Raw genomic sequence first — 12,890 nt, 5'->3', positions numbered from 1 at the left:
ATATATATATATATATTAACTTAGAAGTCGTAATACCACATCACCTCTGTTTTACGACTTAAGCGTAAAGCTCTGTGTGGTAGGATGTTATAGTCACCATCACTGTCGCTCGCCTTCCTCCTTGCTGACCTCGCCTTCTCTGTGTTAACCGATAAAAACTTATTAGCCATCTCCTCGGTGTTTAGCACTTGATTTTGATAATACTTGTTATTTGTTGGTAATTGATTTGCTAAGGTTATTGATTTATCACTTATTTGTTATTTTTGATTTTCTGTTCATAATTTTTTTCTGAGGTTATTGTATGCTGATTTAGTAATTATTTGCTGAGGTTATTGTTTGTTGGTTTAGTAATTGTTTGTTGAAGTTATTGATTTATTTCTTGTTTCTGTTTATAATTTTTTTTTGTTGAGGTTATTGTTTGCTGGTTTAGTAATTGTTTGCTAGGGTTATTGATTTTTGCCAGTTTAGTAATTGTTCATGATCATATATATTTTTTTGTTGTATGTTATAGATAGAACAATCACAAAGTAATCCACAAGCACAAGACAATGTTGTTCAAGAATCCCAACCTGGTTCTTCTAGAGGTAAATCTGATCCGACTTGGCAATATTTTACAGTGAAGTATGACAAAAATAACAAGGTTCAATATACATGTATTTTCTGCTTGAATACTTACAATGGAGGGGGGATATATAGAATGAAATACCACCTTGTAAAACTTGTTTTATTCACTAAAGATATATGTTGTAAAGTTATAAATTTGATTTTTTTCTTGGTTTTTTATTTTATTTTATTAGATGGAGGAGATGTGGAAGTTGATGTGGATATGCCTGATGTTGTCGCTGATTCTTCAAATACAGCTTCTTTTGGTGGTACTTTTGAAGATGGTGGCTTTGGATTACCTGTTTATGATGGAGATATTAGAATACTTAATGATGATTATGATTTGTAATGAGTTGTACCTTTGATTAGTAAAAAACTTGTTTGTTAATGTTTCTTTTGATAATAGAACATTATGTGTTTGTTCTTATGTGGGTTTTGGTTGTTTTTCGTTATGAACTTTGATATTTAAAGTTGTTTGTGAACTTCTAATATTAAATTGTGGATAATTTATGATGTAAAATTGTGAAATTTTAAATTTTATTAAGCTAGAAATTATTGAATTTGTATATTCAAAATTATATATAGATTTTTTAACAATTTTATTTAATATTTAATTAAACCGGTTGAATTCCGGTTGAACTTCGGTTGAACCAGTGAATCATTAAACCAGTGACCTCATCGGTTTATTGACCGGTCTGGTTCTCGCAACCTTGCTAAAACCGGATCTCGTCCAGGTGAAGTATGGATCTTGATAAATTTTATGTCAAAAAATTATAATGCACTCATTTATAAAGAAGTAAAAATACTTGTTACAAAGTTGATAACCATACTTAAATTTGAATTTGTCCATAAATTCTAATTTCGTGTTTCTTTGATCTATTTTCTAATTCAACAAATATGATTAAAAACAAAACAATAAGTTTATAATTATATAACATAATATTGGAATTAATTTAAAAATATGTATATTTTTTTTAGTCCTCCTAGGGTGCACATGGGTCGGGTGAAATCGAGTTCGTTTTGACCTGGATCCAATCCTAAATAATGATCAGGTCTATTTTTGAGATCCTTATCCAATCTGAGACTGGTAAAATCACACCAAATTAACCCTAAAATATTCGAATTTGGGCAGGATCACCTATGATATAGTTCAATATGGTTCAATAAATCATAGTTATCAGAACCGGATCGGATTGAAAAACCAGTGAACCAGTGGTCTGGCCGGTTCGGTTAGTGAGTTGAGACGAACATGTAATTGAACCGGTTAACAGTGGTCAAACTCGTTAAAAACCAGCCGGTTTGAGCTTCAGACCCCACTAAACCCGCACGGGTCCACCATGCACCTGCACGCCGCTGAACCACTGTAAGAGCTCTCCATCCACAACAATTCTAAAAATGCAGCTGGGGAGATTCAAACACGGATTGACAATAATACAACCCCTCTCCCTTGCCACTATGCCATCTTGCTTCTTCGTAATATACTAGTGAAGTGTCCCGTGCGATGCACGGGTATGATAAATTTAATGAAAAATATTTAATATTAAAATATTATTAGATTAAGTATTTAATATGAACTTTTTATATTAAATTGGATCATATTGATTTTTGCCAGTTTAGTAATTGTTCATGATCATATATATTTTTTTGTTGTATGTTATAGATAGAACAATCACAAAGTAATCCACAAGCACAAGACAATGTTGTTCAAGAATCCCAACCTGGTTCTTCTAGAGGTAAATCTGATCCGACTTGGCAATATTTTACAGTGAAGTATGACAAAAATAACAAGGTTCAATATACATGTATTTTCTGCTTGAATACTTACAATGGAGGGGGGATATATAGAATGAAATACCACCTTGTAAAACTTGTTTTATTCACTAAAGATATATGTTGTAAAGTTATAAATTTGATTTTTTTCTTGGTTTTTTATTTTATTTTATTAGATGGAGGAGATGTGGAAGTTGATGTGGATATGCCTGATGTTGTCGCTGATTCTTCAAATACAGCTTCTTTTGGTGGTACTTTTGAAGATGGTGGCTTTGGATTACCTGTTTATGATGGAGATATTAGAATACTTAATGATGATTATGATTTGTAATGAGTTGTACCTTTGATTAGTAAAAAACTTGTTTGTTAATGTTTCTTTTGATAATAGAACATTATGTGTTTGTTCTTATGTGGGTTTTGGTTGTTTTTCGTTATGAACTTTGATATTTAAAGTTGTTTGTGAACTTCTAATATTAAATTGTGGATAATTTATGATGTAAAATTGTGAAATTTTAAATTTTATTAAGCTAGAAATTATTGAATTTGTATATTCAAAATTATATATAGATTTTTTAACAATTTTATTTAATATTTAATTAAACCGGTTGAATTCCGGTTGAACTTCGGTTGAACCAGTGAATCATTAAACCAGTGACCTCATCGGTTTATTGACCGGTCTGGTTCTCGCAACCTTGCTAAAACCGGATCTCGTCCAGGTGAAGTATGGATCTTGATAAATTTTATGTCAAAAAATTATAATGCACTCATTTATAAAGAAGTAAAAATACTTGTTACAAAGTTGATAACCATACTTAAATTTGAATTTGTCCATAAATTCTAATTTCGTGTTTCTTTGATCTATTTTCTAATTCAACAAATATGATTAAAAACAAAACAATAAGTTTATAATTATATAACATAATATTGGAATTAATTTAAAAATATGTATATTTTTTTTAGTCCTCCTAGGGTGCACATGGGTCGGGTGAAATCGAGTTCGTTTTGACCTGGATCCAATCCTAAATAATGATCAGGTCTATTTTTGAGATCCTTATCCAATCTGAGACTGGTAAAATCACACCAAATTAACCCTAAAATATTCGAATTTGGGCAGGATCACCTATGATATAGTTCAATATGGTTCAATAAATCATAGTTATCAGAACCGGATCGGATTGAAAAACCAGTGAACCAGTGGTCTGGCCGGTTCGGTTAGTGAGTTGAGACGAACATGTAATTGAACCGGTTAACAGTGGTCAAACTCGTTAAAAACCAGCCGGTTTGAGCTTCAGACCCCACTAAACCCGCACGGGTCCACCATGCACCTGCACGCCGCTGAACCACTGTAAGAGCTCTCCATCCACAACAATTCTAAAAATGCAGCTGGGGAGATTCAAACACGGATTGACAATAATACAACCCCTCTCCCTTGCCACTATGCCATCTTGCTTCTTCGTAATATACTAGTGAAGTGTCCCGTGCGATGCACGGGTATGATAAATTTAATGAAAAATATTTAATATTAAAATATTATTAGATTAAGTATTTAACATGAACCTTTTATATTAAATTGGATCATAGCAATAAAGATATGTGATTTTACTTATTAGAAGAATGCAAGAGTATATAAAATAAAATCAAAAATATAATTTAATTATATAGTGAAATTGTGAATAAAATAATTTAATATTAAAGTCCATAAAAGAAAAGTTTATAAATCAACACAAATACTAAAAAATCTAAAATCAAAGTACAACCCAATTTGTATTATAATAACAAACTTGATTTTTATTTTTTCTAAATCATGAAAACTATACAAAATCATCCCATCATTTCCATTATTTTTCAATTTTTACATTTGTTCCAAAACTCATATGTACCAAACCCATTGTTCTTTTTTTTATTTTTTTTCCCTTTTAAGAAAAAAAAAGAAGATACTTTGAAAGCTTTAATACCAGAAACTGAAATGCTGAAAAATAAAGCAAATAAAACATGAATAAAAATAAAAAATGAGATTCAACCAAACAAAATTGTTATAAGATGAACATGAGATGAATTTTCATCAATTTTTCTCCAAAAATAATGAACAAAAATTCTCACATATCAAGACAACATCATTATCAAGACCAGTGATTTCTCACCATGAGAATGGTTAAATAAAAAATTGAGAAGATAAACTTAACATGATATAAACCAAATTGAATCGTATGAGAAGAAAGGTGAGAAATATTCAGTCCAAAATGCAACACTATTCAATTTGTCTGCTCTCATCCTATATTAATAGAAGCTAACAGAGTCTGTTCTTCTTGAGATTAACTTCTTATCATCATTTTTTTTTTCATCGACAAAAATAGTATAAAATGATGATATTGAATTCAGAGCACTTACTAAAAGGCACGCACATAGTGAAAAGTAATTTCACAAACTGATATGTACATAACAGCTTTCATTCAAAAAAGTCGCAAGATACCAAAATATTATAAAAGATTGACATGAGTACCATATCAGAGAGAATGTGAGAATAAAATTTGAGTTTGTGATTTATATAAAAATATATACATCACGTTTACCAACTACCATTCTCTATAAAGAAAAGGCTTTAACCATCGGGTTTCATTAATTCAAAGAAACATTTTAATGGTATGCCCAATGCCCACGTAGAACAAATAATCATTTCATTTGTATCTCCTACAGCAAGAAAACTCTAACAGTAAATTGAAATTAGCCTAATCAAATTAGCAACTAAAAATATAAATTAATAGCTAACAATAACCAAAACATTGTGCACTTAAAAGGGTCTATTTCTTCTGGACAGTGTTAACCTTCTACTCTTAAGGTTTGTGGTGCTTCAGTCATAAATTACTAGAGAATTTAAATTGAGAATGTTCTCTATCATTCCCTTCCCATCAAAAGCATAAAAAAATAAAAAGTTGTTGAGAGAATCTCCTTTCCCAAATATTGCCTTGATATTGTAAGAATACTCAATTTAGTCCGTTATAGATATTATGGAAACCTGAAAGAAATATGGTTGAATAACATACCTACCTAAGGATTCCCCCAATAATAGCACAAACTGGTTAAAAAGTCTAAAGGCTGAGTCCAAATGAAATTCACAGAAATTGACTGCTCAAGTTGTATTCTGTTAATAGTTTTCTCCTTATTTTATATTCTATTGTAACAATATTAATTAAAAATAAGATGCACGCAATATTAAGCACAGAAAGAAGTACAAAGTCATGTAGTAAAGTTAACATAAATATAAAATTTTTAAAGTTTTCCAGGGTACAAATTTCCCTAAAGCTAATTAGTTCCTTTATCTAAGAGGAAGGAGAACCTGGCACCATCTAAAAGTTATATTAAACATGAAATCAATGCTAGTAAAATCGCTCTTATACTTGATAGAGGTTAGCAGTGCCATGTATTAATTTGGTATTGGCACTCTAGATAATTATAATTATAATCACTATTATATATTTCACTAAGCATGATCATTATTATCCTTTTTTATTTTCTATCTTTCACAGTGACATCAGTAAATGAGAAAAGCAAAAAATCAATGCAGAATCTAATTCAAAGGCAGAAAACAAAAGTTTTGAATAGAGCAGTTAATTAAACACACTTGAATAGAAAATATACCAATGATCCCATAAATTACTCTAGGATAAAGCCCTAAACCCTAAAAACCAAATGTAAAGGCAATTAAAAACAGAACTAAGTAGGTAAAATGTACATAATTACGAACCACCTTGAAAACTGAAAGTACTTTTAAAGCAACAAAGCTTAAATCTTGGTGGTATCCCATAATTTGTTCCACAATTTTTTTTCAAATGGCTCGTGGGGAGAAAAGAAATTAACCCAATTTTAGAAGGAAAAAGACCCAAATCAAAAATTGAAACTACCACCTTGAAGAGTAAAGAACATAGCCAAGCTTGAGAGGAAGGAGAAGAGATACAGTAATAATAAGCAGAAGAATAATAATAAGCAAAAGCAAACAACAAATTTTAGCAATTGAACAAAAAAAATTAGTAATAAAAACACAATAGAATGGATGCAAACCTTCCACAGTAGCTACACAGCAAGAACTTCTTTTGCCTTAGTTTCTAAATTACTCTGAAAATACAAAATCCAGGACATCAAAAACTAAAGGAAAAATGAATAGTTCATGCTGCATTACTTTGAAATCTCATTTAATTTTGTATATTGGATGTAAATTGAACATAAAAGGAAAAGAGATTAAAACCTTTTAGCGAAATGCAAATAGAATCCCGACAACAACAATGAGGTTCTGGATTTTCTGCATCAACAACTCCACACCAGACAAAGAAGCTCTGCACAACGACAATAATATTTCAAATCTTACCAAAATTAGAACATATACATCAGATCAAATAATAAGGAACACACTTAACTTCATCATAGAAGGCACATTTTATATAAAAAATAATATTGAAAAAAAAGGAGTGTATGACTGTACGAGTAGGGATAAAATTAGAAATCTTGTATATACTTTCATTTGAAGAAGACGACGACTACTTACATAAGCAGAGCATACAGAATCATCGCACCAAGACCGTTGCTGGCCGCTCTCGGTGCTGCAACTGTGAGTTCTCTTCCGTGCCATCTATCACCATCGGAATCATTCCATTGTTGTCGATGCCAGTATGCATCTCTCGCTCCTCCCTATCGTGTCTCTACTTTTTTCCTTTGCTTCCCTACAACAAATACCGTGCCATAATACTATCAAGAACTTTCCGCTTGACAAAGAGAAGACAGAGAGAACAAAAATAAAAGAAAAAAAAGTGATGCAGAAAAGATATATAGTTCTAGGAGAGAAAGACATTACAGAAGATAGAGAAAGAAAGACGGTTATGGTAAGAAGAAAATCGAAAGTTGATTATCTGAGAGATGGATTGAATGCTTGATAAGGTTGCACATATTTAAAATTCAAATTTTAATTTCAAATTACATGCATATTTTGTTGGAATTAAAATTTGAAAAAATGTAAAAGAACAGACATCAGGAACGTATTGAAAATGAAGATGAATACGTGAAATAACTGGATAGAAAGATAAAGAAAAATATAAAAAATATCAAATTGCTATTGTGCTCTCTTTCATAGTGTCATTGCATGTGTTGTGGCCGCGCGACTCAGTACTTTCCATGATTTGCTCTCTTCCGCCGCTGTCTCCTCTGTATCTATCACCACATCATCGATGACCACCACAAACTCCACCGCACTCACTGCAACACCACCGCCATATTATGATCCACCACCATAGCTGTCACAACCTCATCCACGGCCGTAACTTTGCCTTGGTGCGTACATGAACTCTATAATCTCCACCTCTAATTTAAATTAGGAAGAAGAAGAAGATTATACAAAAATAGAATCAGTGAACAGAGGAGAAAAACGGAAGAGGAACTGAAGGTGAAGAATGAGAAGAACCGAATAGGAGGAGGAAGAGATAAAACTGAAAACAAAGAATGGAGAGAATCATAATTTTGAATTTGAATTTAAAATTTGAAATTTGAAAATTTCAGGTTATTTGTACATATAAAGCAAATTGAAAAAGGAGGATAAAAAGCTTAGATACAGTCATAAAAAATGTGGTGTAATGAAAATAGTTTAACGCACGCAATATTAAGCACAGAAAGAAGTACATAATCATGTAGTAAAGTTAACATAAATATAAAATTTTCAAAGTTTCCTAGGGTACAAATTACCCTAAAGCTAATTAGTTCCTTTATCTAAGAGGAAGGAGAACCTGGCACCATCTAAAAGTTATATTAAACATGAAATCAACGCCAGCAAAATCGCTCTTATACTTAATAGAGGCTAGTAGTGCCATGTACTAATTCGGTATTGGCACTCTGGATAATTATAATTATAATTACTATTATATATTTTACTAAGCATGATCATTATTATCCTCTTCTATTTTCTATCTTTCACAGTGACATCAGTAAATGAGAAAAGCAAAAAATCAATGTAGAATCTAATTCAAAGGCAGAAAACAAAAATTTTAAATAGAGCAGTTAATTAAACACACTTAAATAGCAAATATACCGATGGTCCCATCAATTACTCTGGGATAAAGCCCTAAATCCTGAAAACCAAATGTAAAGACATTTCAAAACAGAATTAAGCAGGTAAAATGTACATAATTACGAACCACCTTAAAAACTGAAACTACGTTGAAAGCAACAAAGCTTAAATCTTGGTGGTATCCCATAATTTGTTCCACAATTTTTTTCAAATGGTTCGTGGGGGGAAAAGAAATTAACCCAGTTTTAGAAGGAAAAAGACCTAAAAATAAAAAATTGAAACTACCACCTTGAAGAGTAAAGAACATAGCCAAGTTTGAGAGGAAGGAGAAGAGATACGGAAATAATAAGTAGAAGAATAATAATAAGCAAAAGCAAACAACAAATTTTAGCAATTGAACAAAAAAAATTAGTAATAAAAACACAATAGAATGGATGCAAACCTTCCACAGTAGCTACACAGCAAGAACTTCTTTTGCCTTAGTTTCTAAATTACTCTGAAAATACAAAATCCAGGACATCAAAAACTAAAGGAAAAATGAATAGTTCATGCTGCATTACTTTGAAATCTCATTTAATTTTGTATATTGGATGTAAATTGAATATAAAAGGAAAAGAGATTAAAACCTTTTAGCGAAATACAAATAGAATCCCGACAACAACAATGAGGTTCTGGATTTTCTGCATCAACAACTCCACACCAGACAAAGAAGCTCTGCACAACGACAATAATATTTCAAATCTTACCAAAATTAGAACATATACATCAGATCAAATAATAAGGAACACACTTAACTTCATCATAGAAGGCACATTTTATATAAAAAATAATATTGAAAAAAAAGGAGTGTATGACTGTACGAGTAGGGATAAAATTAGAAATCTTGTATATACTTTCATTTGAAGAAGACGACGACTACTTACATAAGCAGAGCATACAGAATCATCGCACCAAGACCGTTGCTGGCCGCTCTCGGTGCTACAACTGTGAGTTCTCTTCCGTGCCATCTATCACCATCGGAATCATTCCATTGTTGTCGATGCCAGTATGCATCTCTCGCTCCTCCCTATCGTGTCTCTACTTTTTTCCTTTGCTTCCCTACAACAAATACCGTGCCATAATACTATCAAGAACTTTCCGCTTGACAAAGAGAAGACAGAGAGAACAAAAATAAAAGAAAAAAAAAGTGATGCAGAAAAGATATATAGTTCTAGGAGAGAAAGACATTACAGAAGATAGAGAAAGAAAGACGGTTATGGTAAGAAGAAAATCGAAAGTTGATTATCTGAGAGATGGATTGAATGCTTGATAAGGTTGCACATATTTAAAATTCAAATTTTAATTTCAAATTACATGCATATTTTGTTGGAATTAAAATTTGAAAAAATGTAAAAGAACAGACATCAGGAACGTATTGAAAATGAAGATGAATACGTGAAATAACTGGATAGAAAGATAAAGAAAAATATAAAAAATATCAAATTGCTGTTGTGCTCTCTTTCATAGTGTCATTGCATGTGCTGTGGCCGCGCGACTCAGTACTTTCCATGATTTGCTCTCTTTCGCCGCTGCGTCCTCCGTATCTATCACCACATCATCGATGACCACCACAAACTCCACCGCACTCACTGCAACACCACCGCCATATTATGATCCACCACCATAGCTGTCACAACCTCATCCATGGCCGTAACTTTGCCTTGGTGCGTACATGAACTCTATAATCTCCACCTCCAACTTAAATTAGGAAGAAGAAGAAGAAGATTATACAAAAACAGAATCAGTAAACGGAGGAGAAAAAAGGAAGAGGAACTGAAGGTGAAGAAGGTGAAGACGGAGAAGAACCGAATAAGAGGAGGAAGAGATAAAACTGAAAACAAAGAAAGGAAAGAATAATAATTTTGATTTTGAATTTAAAATTTGAAATTTGAAAATTTCAGGTTATTTGTACATATAAAGCAAATTGAAAAAGGAGGATAAAAAGCTCAGATAAAGTCATAAGAAATGTGGTGTAATGAAAATAGCTTGATGCAAGTGGTATTATGGTAATAAAAGTCATGATATTAATGACCGAAGACATGGAAATTTTAATGATGAACACACTTATCAGAAAATTGAGAATGAACCTGGAAGATGACACGTAAGAATTCCACTATGAGAATAACATTCTTTTCAATATATGTTATAGGATGTAACAAAAACTAAATATATAATAAACCATGAATGATTTTTTTATTTTTTTTTTATCCTTTTAAGTATGGATTGACATGGATACTAAATAAGTAACAATATCTAATATATAAACATATTGATATATTGATATTGGTTATGTTATCTTTTATTTTCTCTCGTTCGTTTAAATTGAGAAATTATTTTATACTAGTGACTAATTTATTATCTGTTTTTACACCATAAATTATATCTTATAATTGATATTTGATTAATCATTAATATATGTTTTAAAAATATGTATTTAATTTTTATTTTTATTTTTATTTTTATAATTTTTTATTTTTGTTTAATTATAACCGAGTCAACCAAGTAAATCAATGACCCATCGGTTAAATTAGTAACTCAATAACCCAATCGCATGACCAAATCAATTCCCGATTTGATTCTGATAACTATACCATAAATAAACTATAACTAAAATCAAACTAAACTAAAAAGTAAATTATGTGAGACACTTGTCTCAATCAAAAGGACAACTTCAGCATAAGTCATTTTTCATTACTTCATTTAAGTGGCCGCCAACATATAAATGACAATTACATAATGCACCGAGCTGCAATTATTTCATGAACGCAGACAACCAACTAACTGTTCAATTTCCACTAGCCACATGCCAACTAGTAGAAGTGGGAAACAAAAAGGTAACATAGAAAGAAGAAACCACCCTAGAGTTTAGTATCTCCGTTAGGGGCGTGAAGCTCACGCACCTCGGAACCTTGTACTGGTTAATTGACGCGCCTTTCGAAATAGCATAGTCCATAAGCTCCTCAAACGTTCCACTCTTCACAACACGAATCTCCAACGGCCCAATAGAACGGTCCGCCACTCTTCCCTGTCGATAGACCGAGTTAAGCGATTCCTCCATCGCCAAGCAACACTGGTTCAGAACCTCTTCTGGTAATGGTGCCATCGAAGCCTCCTTCATCAAAAGCTCCCAGTATATCACGTAGTGTCCAGGGATGGAACCCGTGTCGGCGAAGCTTGTGTACTCCGCTACGCTCGTGTCGAACTCCTTCAGGAGCGTCGACGCACTCTCCACAGCTCTCTGGAGCTCCGCCTCGTCGGTTTTATCCGAGTCGATGCTTAATAAGACGTTCTTTCGCCTCACGAACCGGAACTGCGGCGCTTTGTTGTGGAACCCCGTGACTTGGAGAATGTCCCCTACACGGTAACGGCACAGCCCCGAATAGGTAGTTATAACTAACTCATACAACTTTCCGTATTCAACTTGGGCTAGATCCACCAGGCGCGGTTCTGGCGAGTGGGAGCCACGCGCTGAAGCTGAGTCGTTGTGGGGTAAGAACTCGAAGTAACCCATGTTCGGCATTATGGTGTAAGAAACATCCGAGGGGTTGCAAATAGGCTTAAGGTTAAGCCCGAAGTAGCACTCCGACGAGGCATACATGGTGCACGCTAGAGGTAACCCACCGCTGTAGTAATCAAGCGTTGGAATATACTGCGCCATGGCGCCAGTTACAATCACGTCAAGGTACTTCGTGTTAGGCCAAATTCTTGTGATTATTCTTTCCCAATTTTCTTGGACGCATTCGTTTCTGACGAAATTGGCAAGCTCCGTATCCGGTTTCAGGATCTTGGACATGCACTCCTTGAGAGAATGGTCGGTGATTTTGGGGCTTAGGGTCCCAGTGGCGATGTCGTGTGCTAATTGATCCCAATTTAGCTGGAGGAAGCGGATGGCGCGGAGGAGGCCGGAGGCGAAGACGGCACCGACACGGAGGACGTCGTGGCGCATGATGAGGCCGCATAGCATCTGAGTGTACATGCTTTGGAAGGAGTCTGGGCAAAGGATTGCTTCGTTTGGACTGGTGTAGACGTTGTATGGGTCGTAGGGTCGGTTCTTGAAGTGGTCGCTCTTGTAATAGCTGGTAAGCACTGGGCGTGCCACTAAGCCACTTGGGGTCTTGGTTTCTGCTTTGATGAAGAGGAAGTTGAGAGCTTTGCCTTTGTCCAAATTAGGCACGTATCTGTGAAAAACCATGCATGTTTGTGTTAATTAACTTGAAAAACGTAAAAGTCATACGATTTTTTTTTTTTTTCAACTCTTCAACTTTTATGAGCTCTGGAGTATATTGCATCACCAACAAGCTAACTCTCTTGTTGACTGACATCTAGATAAATTTGGCTCAACTTGATAAACTCGTACAAATTCACATGAATTCCAATAAATTAAACATCTGAATTTATCATTTTAGCTCAAATATAAAACTGTAATTTTCTA

The 12,890-nt window shown here is 33.4% G+C and overlaps 1 protein-coding gene and 2 long non-coding RNA genes across 3 annotated transcripts in view; all 3 read right to left on the bottom strand.

Moving 5' to 3' along the window:
- On the bottom strand, positions 5,368-7,080 carry LOC110270205. The gene is made up of 4 exons (XR_002359462.1): positions 6,907-7,080; positions 6,614-6,701; positions 6,430-6,483; positions 5,368-5,386 (listed from the first exon to the last, which is right to left on the bottom strand). It is a non-coding gene; the product is annotated as an uncharacterized LOC110270205 (long non-coding RNA).
- Positions 7,475-9,427, bottom strand: LOC110270202. Its single transcript, XR_002359460.1, has 3 exons — positions 9,339-9,427; positions 8,862-9,133; positions 7,475-7,717 (listed from the first exon to the last, which is right to left on the bottom strand). It is a non-coding gene; the product is annotated as an uncharacterized LOC110270202 (long non-coding RNA).
- Positions 11,129-12,890, bottom strand: part of LOC107648310 (probable indole-3-acetic acid-amido synthetase GH3.1) — a 2,958-nt gene continuing 1,196 nt past the window's right edge. The window contains exon 3 of the mRNA XM_016352232.2: positions 11,129-12,636. Within this exon, the coding sequence (XP_016207718.1) occupies positions 11,244-12,636 (1,393 nt within the window). The 3' untranslated portion in view covers positions 11,129-11,243. The remainder of the gene's footprint in view (positions 12,637-12,890) is intronic.

The sequence above is a fragment of the Arachis ipaensis genome, chromosome B01 (assembly GCF_000816755.2).
Source record: "Arachis ipaensis cultivar K30076 chromosome B01, Araip1.1, whole genome shotgun sequence".
In the NCBI taxonomy this organism is placed as follows: domain Eukaryota; kingdom Viridiplantae; phylum Streptophyta; class Magnoliopsida; order Fabales; family Fabaceae; genus Arachis; species Arachis ipaensis.
Note: the sequence above shows the minus strand (reverse complement) of the source record. Positions and strands in the feature narration are given on the sequence as shown.